Genomic DNA, 17009 nt, shown 5'->3' with positions numbered 1-17009 from the left:
ATCCTATGAGACAATCAGCATGAAAGGGAAGTGTGTTAGCCACTGAGAAGAGGTGTCATGGCCCCTTCAGAGGACTCGTCAGACGAGGACGACTCGGGAGTAACAGCCACAGACCCAGAAGGGGAAACAGAGGAAACTCCTGAGAATGCAGCTCCTACTCCCCCTCAGCTGGAGACCGTCCAAGACCCAGCTGAAGCCCTTCAGCAGGAATCAGGCAGTGACCAGGAGGCTCCCCTCCCACCTGCAGAGCGAAAACGACAGAAAGTCAGGCAGTAGAGGGACTGGCCTGTCCATTTAAGGCCTGCACGCTTGCAGAAGCCAGAGAGGTGATTGTTCCTACCTGTCTGCAGAGGTGTTCTTTAAAAGACAGACCCTGGCTTCAGTGTGTTGCTGGCTACAACGTCAGGCATGACCACTGTGTGTCTTCCTATCCCCTGAACCTTGACTTGGACTGATCTCTCAGCAAACTAGACCCCGACCTTCACTGACATCTCTTCTGGATTTCTGGCTTGGCACGTAAGCTTGGCACAGCCCCTGCCCTTATCTTGCTTCGTCCTTGCTAGCCTGGCAGATTTATAGCCGAGCTGCCGGCTGAGGACGTACAGCCTGGCAATTACCAAGGAATCTCCAGCCCTGCCTGCACCTCCACCGACACTGCTGTCTCAGTGAAAAGCTGACAAGAGTCTTCTAACATGCTTCTATGTCCTTTCCTGATGATTGTTGCCAATAAGAATGAAAGGAGTTCCTATTAGTTCCTACTTCAAAAGGCTAAGTTGTGGAGAGTGAGAATTCTGTCACTGCAGAAGAAGAGACAATGAATCTTGATGATAGTATCCCATCTACATCATCAAGCAGTTTGGTAGCAGTAGGAGATAAACGTGTAGACACTGAATTCAGCAATACAAGCAATATCTCTGACAGTGAGAAAGGACAGTCAAATGGTGATAGTGACAGAGAAGCAGAAAGCAGGATTCAAGCCTGGCCAGATAACTTTATAATCTTAGAATGCGGTGTGGCTGTAACTGTTACGAAGGAACCTTGCACTTTTGAATGTGCCGCTACACTACTGCTGACCATCTTAAGAACATAAGAAGTGCTCCGCTAAATCAGACCAAAAGCCCATTGAGTCCAGCATTCTGTATCCACAGTGATCAACCAGATGCCTCTTAGGAAACTAGCAAGCAGGATATGAACACAAGAGCGTTCTTCCCATTGCATGGCTACCACAGCAACCTAACCTGCAGGGATGCTGGGTTGATTTAAGAGAGACAGGTACTTCAGGTCTGATTTGTGACCTGGCCCTCTGAAGCCCAGACCTGACAGTATTAAACTACAGGGCAGACCTAGAGGTTACAGAAGATATGGTCAGGGAATCTGAATGGGGGAATCGTGATTCTGATTTCGACATTGGTCTCAGAAATATGATTTGAAACACTCACTCAGTTCTGCCTGTCGCATTTTATGCATTCCATAGATCAGCCCTACATAAAGCAGTGGATTTGGCAGATATAAATTTGTGTTTACGATGCTAAAGTATAGGGAAACTGGAAAGGCAAGAGTATATGGATTTTTATTTATTTATTTGATTTATATCCCACCCTTCCTCCCAGTAGGTGTTGGAGTAAACAAATATTGCATGGTCACTTTAAGGGATATTTGGGTAATATCCCATGTACCTGTTTACCATGATGTAACTTCCTAATGGGTGGGGTTTAGTTACCTGACTTCCTCCTCCTTTGTCCTGGGGGATTTTTGAATATTCTCCATTTGCTGATCTATCCACCATTGAGAGAGGCCGCATGGCACAGATGCTCTCTCTGAGAGCATCCATACCAAAGACTAAGATGGACTGAGACTATTTTTCTTTCATCTAAGCTAGAACCTATGTTTCTGAACATATGAAGAATTCATGAGTAAATATTCTTTTCTTTTACCTAAAGGATTGTGTCTGTTGTTATTTATATAGAGAAAGGTGGGCTGGTTTACATTCTCATTCTGCTGCTTGTATTTTTGCAACTCTGCTAAGAAATAGGACCAACCAAATTAGTTCCTATTTCTGTGTGTATTTTTATAATACCGAAAAGTAGGAGCCCAGGGCATCAAACAAAAGCACTAAAAACACTTTAAAACATCATAAAAACAGACTATAAAATATATTAAAACATCTTTAAAAACATTTTTTTAAAAAAGCTTTTAAAAAAAACATTGCTAGACTGGAATTGGAAACATTGGGCTGGAAACATTGCTAGAAGCCAATGGAGTGGTTATATGCAATCCCCTTTTCAATACTTTTTGCACCTGCAAAACTTTCAAGGAAGACATATGGCTTCATTTCCAGGCCTTTCATGTCTCCTAACTTCCTGCTGAAATCCTGTAACTTTTCATACTGCAAATGTGCAGGTGGTGGGAGGGAGTGCTGTCCTACTTTTGGTGTCCTAGAGTATAAGAGCACCCCTTCAGGTGTCAATCATAGAATGAAACCGGAGAAGCAACACAGAACAACTACTGAAGTGGAATGATGTGTGGGCAGTCTGCTATAAATCCACCACTAATGCACAATTATTGCATCAATGATACAGAATCATAAAATAGTAGAATAGAGCCATTAAGTCCGACTCCCTGCTCAACGCAGAAGCATTGATATGACACCTGCAGATGGAAAGAAAACCCATTCTGGAAGGACCTATAGTCAAGACAATGCCATCCACATACAAGAGGGAGGCATCAGGAGGCTTGGGGGGAAACAAAAAATATTTAGGGGGGACAACCCAAAGAGGAATGGATATACACTATGGCCAAATTACTGACGAAATGTTGGCATGAGGATGGAAAACCAGAGAAGAAATGGAACAGAGTGGCTAGATTCCTGAACAGGGAGCATTCCATGTTGCAACATTTTATTGCAGGTCCCATTGTAATTACAGCATCAAAATCTGTTCAGGAGATACTTTGCTTATGACTCTCTCCATGCTAGAGCTTGACATTTAGCCTAGGCCAGACAAATTTAAGCCCTGATCAAAATGGATTGGCTCTTAAAATTCATTCTGAGGGCACCCACCCGAGAGTTCTCAAAGAACTCAAATGTGAAATTGCTGATCTGCTAACTAAAATATGTAACTTGTCCCTCGGGTCCTCCTCCGTGCCTGAGGACTGGAAAGTGGCAAATGTAACGCCAATATTCAAAAAGGGACCCAGGGGGGATCCCGGAAATTACAGGCCAGTTAGCTTAACTTCTGTCCCTGGAAAACTGGTAGAAAGTATTATTAAAGCTAAGCACATAGAGAACAAGCCTTGCTGAAGCAGAGCTAGCATGGCTTCTGCAAGGCAAAGTCCTGTCTCAGTAACCTATTAGAATTCTTTGAGAGTGTCAACAAGCATATAGATAGGGGTGATCCAGTGGACATAGTGTACTTAAACTTTCAAAAAGTGTTTGACAAGGTACCTCACCAAAGACTTCTGAAGCTTAGCAGTCATGGAATAAGAGGAGAGGTCCTCTTGTGGATAAGGAATTGGTTAAGAAGCAGAAAGCAGAAAGTAGGAATAAACGGACAGTTCTCCCAATGGAGGGCTGTAGAAAGTGGAGTCCCTCAAGGATCGGTATTGGGACCTGTACTTTTCAACTTGTTCATTAATGACCTAGAATTAGGAGTGAGCAGTGAAGTGGCCAAGTTTGCTGACGACACTAAATTGTTCAGGGTTGTTAAAACAAAAAGGGATTGCAAAGAGCTCCAAAAAGACCTCCCCAAACTGAGTGAATGGGCAGAAAAATGGCAAATGCAATTCAATATAAACAAGTGTAAAATTATGAATATTGGAGCAAAAAATCTTAATTTCACATATACGCTCATGGGGTCTGAACTGGCGGTGACTGACCAGGAGAGAGACCTCAGGGTTGTAGTGGACAGCACGATGAAAATGTCGACCCAGTGTGCGGCAGCTGTGAAAAAGGCAAATTCCATGCTAGGGATAATTAGGAAAAGTATTGAAAATAAAACAGCCGATATCATAATGCCGTTGTATAAATCTATGGTGCGGCCGCATTTGGAATACTGTGTACAGTTCTGGTCGCCTCATCTCAAAAAGGGTATTATAGAGTTGGAAAAGGTTCAGAAGAGGGCAACCAGAATGATCAAGGGGATGGAGTGACTCCCTTACAAAGAAAGGTTGCAGCATTTGGGGCTTTTTAGTTTAGAGAAAAGGCGGGTCAGAGGAGACATGATAGAAGTGTGTAAAATTATGCATGGCATTGAGAAAGTGGATAGAGAAAAGTTCTTCTCCCTCTCTCATAATACTAGAAGTCGTGGACATTCAAAGAAGCTGAATGTTGGAAGATTCAGGACAGACAAAAGGAAGTACTTCTTTACTCAGCGCATAGTTAAACTATGGAATTTGCTCCCACAAGATGCAGTAATGCCCACCAGCTTGGATGGCTTTAAAAGATTAGACAAATTCATGGAGGACAGGGCCATCAATGGCTACTAGCCATGATGGCTGTGCTCTGCCACCCTGGTCAGAGGCAGCATGCTTCTGAAAACCAGTTGCCGGAAGCCTCAGGAGGGGAGAGTGTTCTTGCACTCGGGTCCTGCTTGCGGGCTTCCCCCAGGCACCTGGTTGGCCACTGTGAGAACAGGATGCTGGACTAGATGGGCCACTGGCCTGATCCAGCAGGCTCTTCTTATGTTCTTATGTTCTTAGGTGATGTAACAAGAAGCCAAGAGATTGAACTATGAAGCCAGAAAGTCCAGGATTTGAATCGTGCTTTTGTTAGAAGTGTGACAAGAGCGACTCCCACTTGGTTCTCTTTACATGGAGAGATAGAGAGGAAGTTCTCCTAGCTGGCCAGACTGCCACTGACCTGTACCCATCTTTTTCTGCCTGTCTTCCTTCCATGTAAACCAATATAGTTTACCAATATAGTTAATATAGAAGCAAAGTTTCTAGATATTCTAAATGACTATTCCCTAGACCAGTTGGTCATGGAACCGACCAGAGGGACGGCAACCCTGGACTTAATCCTCAGTGGGGACCGGGACCTGGTGCGAGATGTAAGTGTTGTTGAACCGATTGGGAGCAGTGACCACAGTGCTATTAAATTAAAGATACATGTAAATGGCCAATTGCCAAGAAAATCCAACACGGTCACATTTGACTTCAAAAGAGGAAACTTCACAAAAATGAGGGGATTGGTAAAAAGAAAGCTGAAAAACAAAGTCCAGAGGGTCACATCACTCGAAAATGCTTGGAAGTTGTTTAAAAACACTGTATTAGAAGCTCAACTGGAGTGCATACCGCAGATCAGAAAAGGTACCGCCAGGGCCAAGAAGATGCCAGCATGGTTAACGAGCAAAGTCAAGGAAGCTCTTAGAGGCAAAAAGTCTTCCTTCAAAAAATGGAAGTCTTGACCGAATGAAGAAAATAAAAAAGAACACAAACTCTGGCAAAAGAAATGCACGAAGACAATAAGGGATGCTAAAAAAGAATTTGAGGAGCACATTGCTAAGAACATAAAAACCAACAACAAAAAATTCTATAAATACATTCAAAGCAGGAGACCATCTAGGGAGACGATTGGATCCTTGGATGATAAGGGAGTCAAAGGTGTACTAAAGAACGATAAGGAGATTGCAGAGAAGCTAAATGAATTCTTTGCATCTGTCTTCACAGTGGAAGATATAGGGCAGATCCCTGAACCTGAACTAACATTTGCAGGAAGGGATTCTGAGGAACTGAGACAAATAGTGGTAACGAGAGAGGAAGTTCTAAGCTTAATGGACAATATAAAAACTGACAAATCACCAGGCCCGGATGGCATCCACCCGAGAGTTCTCAAAGAACTCAAATGTGAAATTGCTGATCTGCTAACTAAAATATGTAACTTGTCCCTCGGGTCCTCCTCCGTGCCTGAGGACTGGAAAGTGGCAAATGTAACGCCAATCTTCAAAAAGGGATCCAGAGGGGATCCCGGAAATTACAGGCCAGTTAGCTTAACTTCTGTCCCTGGAAAACTGGTAGAAAGTATTATTAAAGCTAGATTAACTAAGCACATAGAAGAACAAGCCTTGCTGAAGCAGAGCCAGCATGGCTTCTGCAAGGGAAAGTCCTGTCTCAGTAACCTATTAGAATTCTTTGAGAGTGTCAACAAGTATATAGATAGAGGTGATCCAGTGGACATAGTGTACTTAGACTTTCAAAAAGCATTTGACAAGGTACCTCACCAAAGACTTCTGAGGAAGCTTAGCAGTCGTGGAATAAGAGGAGAGGTCCTCTTGTGGATAAGGAATTGGTTAAGAAGCAGAAAGCAGAGAGTAGAAATAAATGGACAGTTCTCCCAATGGAGGGCTGTAGAAAGTGGAGTCCCTCAAGGATCAGTATTGGGACCTGTACTTTTCAACTTGTTCATTAATGACCTAGAATTAGGAGTGAGCAGTGAAGTGGCCAAGTTTCCTGATGACACTAAATTGTTCAGGGTTGTTAAAACAAAAAGGGATTGCAAAGAGCTCCAAAAAGACCTCTCCAAACTGAGTGAATGGGCAGAAAAATGGCAAATGCAATTCAATATAAACAAGTGTAAAATTATGCATATTGGAGCAAAAAATCTTAATTTCACATATACGCTCAAGGGGTCTGAACTGGCGGTGACCGACCAGGAGAGAGACCTCGGGGTTGTAGTGGACAGCACGATGAAAATGTCGACCCAGTGTGCGGCAGCTGTGAAAAAGGCAAATTCCATGCTAGCGATAATTAGGAAAGGTATTGAAAATAAAACAGCCGATATCATAATGCCGTTGTATAAATCTATGGTGCGGCCGCATTTGGAATACTGTGTACAGTTCTGGTCGCCTCATCTCAAAAGGATATTATAGAGTTGGAAAAGGTTCAGAAGAGGGCAACCAGAATGATCAAGGGGATGGAGCGACTCCCTTACGAGGAAAGGTTGCAGCATTTGGGGCTTTTTAGTTTAGAGAAAATGCGGGTCAGAGGAGACATGATAGAAGTGTATAAAATTATGCATGGCATTGAGAAAGTGGATAGAGAAAAGTTCTTCTCCCTCTCTCATAATACTAGAAGTCGTGGACATTCAAAGAAGCTGAATGTTGGAAGATTCAGGACAGCCAAAAGGAAGTACTTCTTTACTCAGCGCATAGTTAAACTATGGAATTTGCTCCCACAAGATGCAGTAATGGCCACCAGCTTGGATGGCTTTAAAAGAAGATTAGACAAATTCATGGAGGACAGGGCTATCAATGGCTACTAGCCATGATGGCTGTGCTGTGCCACCCTAGTCAGAGGCAGCATGCTTCTGAAAACCAGTTGCCGGAAGCCTCAGGAGGGGAGAGTGTTCTTGCACTCGGGTCCTGCTTGCGGGCTTCCCCCAGGCACCTGGTTGGCCACTGTGAGAACAGGATGCTGGACTAGATGGGCCACTGGCCTGATCTAGCAGGCTCTTCTTATGTTCTTATGTTCTTAATATATCTCAGGGAGCTTTTCTCACTTCTGATTCACCTTCCTGTTTCTCTCTTCTCTGCTGGCCGCCAGAGGAGAACGAGCCGTGTTCTCTTAGTCTCTTCTCCTCTAGCATGAGAGGCGATGTCCAAGCATGGCCATTGCTACCTTCAACTTAGTTAGTTAGATAGAAGTAGCACCTTTCCTATCCAATATATATTTCTATTAATAAAGTATTATTTTCTTATTTTGAAAGTAAGTCGAAGTCTGAGAGATTTAAAGCAACATAAAAGCTTGCTTTCTCTCAGGTAAAATCATACCCACGCAGCACAGAGCACAGAGGAAGCTACACTAAGCTAATCTCTGCTAATTTACTGAAACACTAATTGATACACTAGCCATTAGAGCCATCAGCTCTCACTATGAATTTACTAGGTAGCCACTGTCTCTCAGCCGCAATCTCTCCCCCAGGACTGTGGAGTCGGAAGCAATTTTGGGTGGAGTTGGAGTCGGTAGAAATGTACCGACTCCAACTTCAAAATAAAAACTTTCATAGGAATAAATATATTTTATGTTCCATCAGTCTAGCCTGATGATTCACACGGTGATGAAATGCCTTGTGCTACCATTTTACTACAGTAAATTTGTCATTACTAGTTAATATACATTTGTCATTTATGAAGGAGTCAGAGTCGGAGTTGGACAGTAGAAAAATAGAGGAGCTGGAGTCGGAGGTTTGGCGTACCGACTCCAGAGCCCTGCCCACCGCCAACTGTAAATTGGGTATAACCAGTACTGCAGTGGCAAACTCAGAAGTGCAGGGTCCCTTCATCATAGTCACAGCCATGTCCCTCCCTCTTTTTTTGCTGCTGGGTTGAGAATGAGATCCTCGATAATGCGTTCTCCCAAAATGAGAGGTCCCTCAGAGCCAATAAGCACAAAAGGGGAGAGTGTTAGCCACTGAAAGAGTCTTCTCAGTGGCTGACTCACCACCTTTCACTCTGATTGTCTCCAATCAGCAGGAAAGGACAAGGAGGCATGTTAGAGGACTCTTTTCCGTGGCTAACACACTCCCCTTTCATGCTGATTGGCTCATAGGATGCTGGAGACATAGGGACCCTGCTAGAACCGTGCTCCCACAAGAGTAAGGGGATTAAGACCCCCTGAGACCCTGGATGACTACACCATTGGGGAGAACAAAACTTACTTTCAAGTTTGTTATAAGGATTCCTAGTCGCTGTCGTCATAGTAGGAGCATTTCTTACCTTCCCTTCACCAGAAAGTCCCAGAGCAGATTGCAGAATATAAAAATAAAATACAGTTCAACAGCAACAATAAGCATGTGCAAGACCAAGATAATATGTGGGGGGTTTTGAGTGACAGTTCAATAAAAATGGTATAATCCACATTGTGAACTGCCAAAAACAGTTATCACAATCTGGAATAGCTGTCATGGTGTTACACTTCACCGTTTTGCAGCACATTCTACTGTCTGTTGTGATTTGCTCTGTATATTTTGGGTTTTGTAGTGTATTTCACTGTCATTTTAAGCATTTGTAACACTTGTTTGCATTGTATCACAGTTCCATGCTCCATTGCCTCTTGTCTTCTTTGCCTATTCTTTCATATTCTGGTAGTGGCTTCTCCCCTCTTTTTTCGTAATCCACATTGTGGCCACAAAGAGGCAGTCTTGCAGAAATTTTAGCAGCCCTTGGTCTGTGTAATAAACTAGGCCACCTGTTCAGCAGCCTTCACTGATTAAAGCCTGGGTAAGCTCATATGGGAGAATAAATAAATAAATAAAGTTCCTTTAGGTACGGGGGTCCCAAGGCTCTTCATTAAAACCAGCACTGTGAATTGGGTTCAAAATTGCACTGGCAACCAGTGCAAGCAAGCAAAGACTGGCTGGGCTCCTCCACATTAAGACCAACTGTTCATGCTCTGGGTAGGGATGGGTGAGAATTTCAATTCAGTTTGCATTTCAAGCAAAATTTATCAAATTCGCAATTTCCAAAACAATATGAGAACCGAAATACAGCCATCCTGCAAAATTTGCATTTATTCGAATTTTGGGATGCAGTTTGCCAACTAAACAACATTTACAAAAATGCATATATTAGGGGAAAGTGTGCAAAAAAATGAATATATGAGTGAAAATAACATGCAGAATGGTATGAAGTGGCTTGCAAAAATGTGTACCTTTGTCAAAACTGCCTACAAAAATGTGTTTACTTGGAGAAATTTGCACTAAAATGGTGGAGAATTTCCATGAGGATTTAAAAAAGAAAAATTCACAGATTGCTGCAAAAATGTAGAGAACTGAATTTAACATTGGAAAAATGAGAAATTGAGAGAACCGAAACAGACAGATCTTTCCATCCCTACTCTGGGGTAGGGTATACCTGTTCCATTTGCTTTAAAACAGCTGTCAGGGGCTTTCTGACCTAGACTACTAATATCATACAGGGCGGGATTCTGCACATGTGGTGAGATATCATCTTTACTAATATGACTCCTGTAATCTGGGCCATAGCTTAGCAGAAGGCAGATCTTCCGCTTTGCATACAGAAGTTCCTAGGTTCAGTCCCTGGTGTTTCCAGGCAGGGCTAGGAAAAACTCCTGCCTGAAACCCCAGAGAGCTGCTGCCAGTCAGTGTAGATAATACTGAGCTAGATGGACTAATGGTCTGAGTCAGTATAAGGCAGCTTCCTGTGTTTCTATGCTGAGTGGTGGTTTAGCCTCACAACAAGTCCTGTGAAATAGGTGAGGAGACAGTGATTCCCCCCAAGGCTGCCCACCAAGCTTAACCAATGAGCAGGGATTTTAGGGTGTGTTTTGACATTGTCTGATCTTCAGGGAGCAGTTATTACTATGCTGTCATAGCAGTACTGTGCTTTTCCAATTTTATTTTAGAATCATTATTGCTCGGTTGAGCTATATGGGGTCAGAGAGTGGCATATAACTATATATGAAAAACAAGCCTTCCACATTGCACCACCACATATGGAAACCTGGTGTTCCCACTTTTCTACAGCCTCTGAGAAATCCAAGGGAGCATCAGTGACATGCTCAACCATTGGGTCAGAAAATCAAGGGCAATGATGAGTCAAATTTATTTATATACCAACTTTTTGGCCTAAAGGGCCTTCAAAGGACTGAACTGCATATTAACATCCAGTAAAAAAGAAGAGTACAGGTAACGTAACAAATATAGTAATATAAAGCAGATTAGAGGTTCACAGTCTTTGATCCTGTCAAAGATGGGGTCACAGCCAGTGGCCTGGAGAGTGTCAGGAGGCACGAACTAAGGGCAATCAGTTGCTGAGAGCAACCAGAAAGTAAGGTAAGAAAACATAGGCTGACTTATACCAAGTCAGACCATTGGTCTATCTAGCTCAGAACTGTCTGCCCTGATCAGCAGCACCTCACCAAGGTTTCAGGCAGGAGTCCTTCCCAGCCCTGGAAATGCCAAGGATTGAACCTTATAACTTCTGCATGCAAAGCAGATGCTTTATCACTGACCTACAGCCCTTCCCCAAGCCAAGAGTCAAAACTATAGAATAATCAGGATCAGATGACAAACCAGAAGGTAGACCCAGTAGACTGTGCCTAGACATCAGGCCAAAAGAGCAAGACCAGAACTTGTTGCTCAAGCAAAGCTCCACTGAGACAGGAAGTCCTTTCATACTCCTTCCTGCCCAGGAGGAACCAATCTGGAAGGCTCTTCGCTGAGAAGCTGTAGTGACACAGCTTGCCACATGGGGCAGTAGTCAGCAGTTCCTGACAGATTCACAGACTATTGGTGGTCCATAAACTCCATCCAGGTGCTCTGCAGAAAGTTTGCAGAACAGTCAGTAATATCTGCAGCTTGCCCTGTCTTTCCTTCTTTGATTTATTTATTCATTTATTTCTGATGACAGACTACACAAAACTTTGCTTACAAAAACAGGTCATCCATTGCATTAGAAAGGCAGGACTGTGGTTATATTATGAATGTATGAGTTATGTATGTACTTTGATTTGCAGAACAACAAAAATTTTATGAAATGGTCCTCCAAGAAGTTTTCAAGTGGTCCATGGGAGAGGAGGGAATTAAGGACTGCTGCAATAGATCAACCACCCATCAATCAATGAGCTTTCCATGGGGGCACAGGTGCTACCCAATACACTTGTCATGGCTATGGTAAAGTTCTTGGTCTACTGAAGCCAATCAGAATATTTTCCAAAGACACAGATGAACAAAAGAGGACTTCCTAATAAATGGACAGCCAATGGATGGATCCAAGGAGCCAGTAATGCTAGCATCCTTGTTTCATTCCCAACAGAGTTGAACGGGAAGATAAATGGTGGTCACTGCCGGAGGTCTCAGGTTGCTCCCTTCACCCTCCCAAACTTACCCTCCCTGTCAGAGTGTGAGAAGGTCATTTCCCCCAGTCCTAAAGCAAACATTCTCAATGTGCATTACAGGTGAAGGAGTGTAGCTAAGCTGTTGAGCAGACTGGGAGGACAGCATTGCACAGGCCACCCAGTCTGTGAGCCATCTAATCGTTTTGACAGCCAGCCACCAATCTTAATTTGCTCTCCAGAAGCTGGGGGATTGGAATCGGGAGGATGTCCTGTTGGAGGGCAGGGTGACAGTGAAGTGCTCTCAGAATAATACTGTTGGTTTCCTATTGCTTCATAAATTGTTCCTTTGTGACTGCTAAGGGGACTGAGGGGTCGAGTTATGATCACCTACTGAAGTTTCCTAAAAAGGCTGCTTAGGATGCAAAACTGACTGCAGGGGGAGGGAAGGGATCATTAAGAATTGTTAGGGAGTGCACAGAGCAAGCTAAAAGCATATCAGAAAGTGTCTGCCTAACATACAGCATTGCAAATTGAGCACGTCAAGCCAGGATCCAAGCTAGTGTCAATCTGCACAGCTTTTATTGACATTGGTGGAATTAGGCCAAAGGATGCCAGCTAAACATGGATGCTCACTTGCAGATTACTTAAACTGGGTGAGAAGTGACTCTCAAGCCCAAACGTGGCCCTCCAAGCCTTTCTATCTAAGCCTCAGAACTCTCCCCAGACTACACTCCTCACTGGCTCTGCTTTGCACCCTCCTTGAGTGTTTTTTACCAGCTGGAATGTGATACTGTAATGCCTTTTGCTTGCCTAGATGGAGGATAGGGGGGTGTATATACAAAGGTAAAATTTGAATTCATTGCTCCACCCACCTCTGTCTCTAGCTCCTCTCACCACTGGCATACAGCCCTCAAAAGGTTTTCCAGAAAGGAATGTGATCCTCATTTCCCCATCCCTGACAATAAGCACAGTAGTCTCCACAGCCCCTGAGCCACATGCACAGAACCTCTGGTCATGAGATATACCTCGGAAGTGTCCTTCCTTCATCAGTTAAGTCACAAAAAGCTCAACTGCAGCAGGGACAAACCTTCTTCCTTACTGGGGAAAAACAGTAAAATTGATATTGAGCTAAATTCATCTCTTGTAATTGCAAACTTTCTATTCACTGACCATTTAGTAGAACTCTGGTTTCTCTTCAGATCATATAAATCTTTCACCTTATTCCTAGGTAAGTATGCAATTGCACACGTACTGTGGAGTAGGTCCAGCTGAACTCAGTGGAGATTCCTGTTGTGCAGTATAACTTTTTGAGGTACTTGGTGAAGTAGCGAGAGTGTCAGACTAGGACCTGGGAGACCAATGGTCACATCCCCATTCAACCATGAAGCTCAGTGGGTGATCTTCCGGTCACTCTCAGCCTAACCTACCTCACAGGGTTGTTATGAGGATAAAAGGGAAAGAACCAAAACCTTGAGCTCCTTGGAGGAAAGGAGGGATAACAATGGAATAAATAAATAAATAAAACAGTTTGTGCATTTCCCATGAACATATGGACTGACTATATATGACCTACCTCAGAGGGTTGTGTAAGAACTGCTGAGATAAGGTGAACAGCTTCTGAACACTTTTAAACGTCGGTGGGTCTCTTCTGCGTTCTATACCACATTAACAACTTTCAGAAGTGACTTAGCGGTGCTCCACACAGGGGCTGAATGTGTCCTTGGCAACAAGGTTGCTTGTCTGTTTTTTGTTCTTGTTTACATAAATGAGGCGGGGCAGAAATTAAATGGGGAAGGGGAGGAACAGGAGCCCGCATTTTGATTACATAGGAGGACTAAGTCTCACTAAATTCAGAATTTTAACTAATGAATGAATTACATTTATATCCCACCTTTTCCCCAAGAAAGCTCAAGGTGGCATATACATGGTTCTCCCTCTCTCCATTTTATCTTCACAACAACCTTGTAAGGTAGATTAGGCTGACAGCCTGTGACTGGCCCAAGGTCCTCCAGTGCACTTTCAAGGCTGAGTGTGGGGAATTGAACCCTGGGCTCTCAGGTCCTAGTTTGACATAACCAGTAGGCAGAAGAACTTACTTTGGAGTAAACGGGCAAAGCCCCCATCTGTTAAGTCTCAGGCTGCCGTCCTAAGTGCAGACACACATCCGCGAGGAAGACCTATTGAACTCAATAGAATTTAATAAATTACTTCCGAGTAGTAGACACGTACAGGATTGCAGCACCGTCCGCAGGCTCAAGACACCGCCCTCCCAAGTTATGTGCGCCGCCTCAGGATCGCATTGTTGTTATTATTATTATTATTAGAAAAGGATCCAAGGAAGCGGGAGCAGCGTGATCTGAAAGCGCACCCCGGAGCTCGGGGATGGCCGGCTTCTCGGAGGGAGGCCCGCAAGGCGTTCCCCCTGCGCCGGAGTCACCAATCGGGAGCGAGGGGCCAGCCTCCCCTCCGCCACCCTTCATAAATGACCCTCCAGGCGGGTGGGAACCGTCCAGTTGGACTCGGGAGCGAAACTTTCGGCCGAGCATCGAGACGCCCCCTTTTGGACAAGCGGCGTCAAAGCACCCTGCCGTAGCTCATGCAGGAAACCGGGCAGCGCCTCGCCTCCACCTGCCGCCCGCAGAAGCAGCAGCTCCTGCCCGGCGGCGGGGGGGATGCTGCCGCCGCCGCCGCTTGCCCCAAGCAGCTGACCTCTTTCCTCATCCAAGACATTCTGCGCCAGGGTGGCTCTGGAGGGGCGAGGGCCGGCGCGGGCGCTTTTACCTCTGAGCCGGAGGCAGCGAGGAACGCCGGGCAGGCGCCGCCGTCGCAGCAGCATCCGCAAGGGCTCTGTCCCTTGGAGGCCGCCCAGAGGGATCTTCTCCCTGCCGGAGCTGTCCGAGTCTCCGAGAAGCCTTGCGAGGGGGATGCCACAGGTAAGGGGAGGGGAGCTCGTCCTAGCTTCGTAGCTATGAGAACCAGTGTGGTGAGTGTCTGGCACGGACTGGGAGAGCACCCTGTGCAAATCCCCGCTGGCCCTCGAAGTTCGCTATTTCTTTGTTCAGCCCACCTTGCAGGGTTGTTGCAAGGATAAAAATGTCCGGGAATACAATATATGCTGCTCTGGACCCCTTGGAGGAAGGGCTGGATGAAAGGACACGAATAAATAGCTTTTTTATAAGACTGCAAGACTTTTAGCTCGACAGTCAGATTTTGGGATTCTGTAGTGGCCAGCAAGGCACCAGAAAAATATTTCGGGGGCGGGGGGACGCAGACAGCAGAAAAAAATTCAGGAGGGGCGCAGAAGGGGCAAAGTTTATTTCTAAGTGAGTGAAATATGCTAAGTTGGGATGAGCTCCTTGTTTGGGGTGGGCACTTCCCCCACTTTGGAACCCCCGTACCCCCCCCCGTAGTGGCCGCTGTGTGCATCAAGGTCGCAGAGCAGAATGCACCACTTCAACCTGCATGTTGGGGAACTGGGTACCATTTTGTAAACTGTCCTCCACATTTTTGTAAGTCCCTGCCAGAAGAAAATTAGCATAGTGGAGACTAAGGTTGTTATAGTCTGGGCCTCTGCTGTGCTAGTTTTCCTCTTGCAGGAAGGGGCTATTTTATATATGGGGGCTATTCAAATGTCCCCCTCTTTTGCAGTCTGTAATGGTACAGTCTGTTCTGCTGCTTCATTGCCACCTGATTCTGCTGCGTGTGAGTCGTGGGAATGAATTTATTAGGATCCACATGACTGTGATTCTATATCTGGTTTCCTGGGAATAAGCTCTAGTGAACTCAGTACAGTAGTGCTTACTTCTGACTGCATAGGTTCAACTTGTCGCACACATTTGAGTTGTAACAAAAGGCCTCCTGGAATGAAACCTTTAGCTTTTAGTTAGAAATACAAACTGTCTTGCAGTTTACCATTTAAACTTTGAGCTTGAAGCAGGAACCCCATTTTTTAAAAAAGGAATAGTTTGCAGCCCTTGATAGATTATTTTCCTTATTGCCTGACTTCCTTTATGCTAATCCGTTGCAAACATGCTTGAAAGCCTTGTTATCACCCCATTCAGGGACTCTGGGAATTGTAGCTCTGGGGGGGCATAGGGGTCTCTAACAACTCCCAGCATCCTAAACAAGCTAAAGTTCCCAAGATTCTTTCGGGAAAGCCATGACTGTTGAAATTGGTATCATAGTACTTTAAATGTATGGTGTGGATGTGGCCTCAGAATTACTTTTGGTCAGGGATTTTCTCTCTCTTGTTTTTTGATATTGGCAAAAGTACATGACAAGGGTTGTAACGTTTCCCCTCTCTGCCTACTAGATCCGTCTGCAGAGACCTGCCTCTCTAGCTGTGAGAACCCTCCTCCCAGATCTTTACTGAGACCCCCAAAGCAGCAGAAGCGTTCCCGGGCTGCCTTCTCCCATACTCAGGTCATCGAGCTTGAAAGGAAGTTCAGTCACCAGAAATACCTATCTGCACCGGAGCGTGCCCACTTAGCCAAGAACCTGAAGCTCACCGAAACCCAAGTGAAAATCTGGTTCCAGAACAGAAGGTATAAGACCAAGCGGAAGCAGCTAGCCTCAGAACTCAGTGGGCTTGACAAGCGCTCTGCCATCCCGGCCTTCAAAGAACATGACTTCTCCAGGGCTACGCTAGCCCTTTCTGTGTACCATAGCTACCAGTACAACCCCTATGTATGCTACTTGAATAGCTGGAGCCCAGTCTTGTGGTAACTCAGATGGAGCTACTTCCTTGTTACATGGTCTGCAAGCATTCTTCAACCACCATCCAGCCACTGGCTTGGTGACAGTGGGATGGATTTGCCAGAGATAAGTGGCATCCTTTCTTACTCCTCCACCTTGAGAAGTCCAGGAAACTTGCACAGTGCTCTTGATCTAATTCTGGGTTGGGCTGTGCTTGTTGCAAGGCAATCCCGATGGCACGCAAACTAACTATAAAAATATGCAGCCATTACTGCAAGGGATCATGACTAGGAATGGGGAAATCTGTCAGTTTCAGGTTCACCCAGTTTCTCATTTTTTCCAGTCTTAAATTTAGTTCTCAACATTTCCACATAAGTTTGCAAACAAAAAAAAATTAAGAAGGTCCTTATGAAAATTCATAAACATTTTAGTGTGAAGTTGTCCTAATATACATGTTTCTGTGCAATTTTGCCTAATATATTCGCTAATATAATGTATTTTTGTATGTTTTTTTCACTAATATA

The 17009-nt window shown here is 44.7% G+C and overlaps 1 protein-coding gene across 1 annotated transcript; it reads left to right on the top strand.

Annotated features, from left to right (window-relative positions):
* The first annotated feature begins 14386 nt into the window (after positions 1–14386).
* On the top strand, positions 14387–16515 carry LOC133368752 (homeobox protein Nkx-3.1-like). Its single transcript, XM_061593368.1, has 2 exons — positions 14387–14723; positions 16103–16515. The coding sequence occupies exons 1-2, from the start codon at positions 14387–14389 to the stop codon at positions 16513–16515; spliced, it is 750 nt and encodes a 249-aa protein (XP_061449352.1).
* The last annotated feature ends 494 nt before the right edge of the window (positions 16516–17009 follow it).

Source organism: Rhineura floridana, chromosome 12, assembly GCF_030035675.1.
Source record: "Rhineura floridana isolate rRhiFlo1 chromosome 12, rRhiFlo1.hap2, whole genome shotgun sequence".
NCBI lineage: Eukaryota > Metazoa > Chordata > Lepidosauria > Squamata > Rhineuridae > Rhineura > Rhineura floridana.
This window is presented reverse-complemented; position numbering and strand designations above follow the sequence as displayed.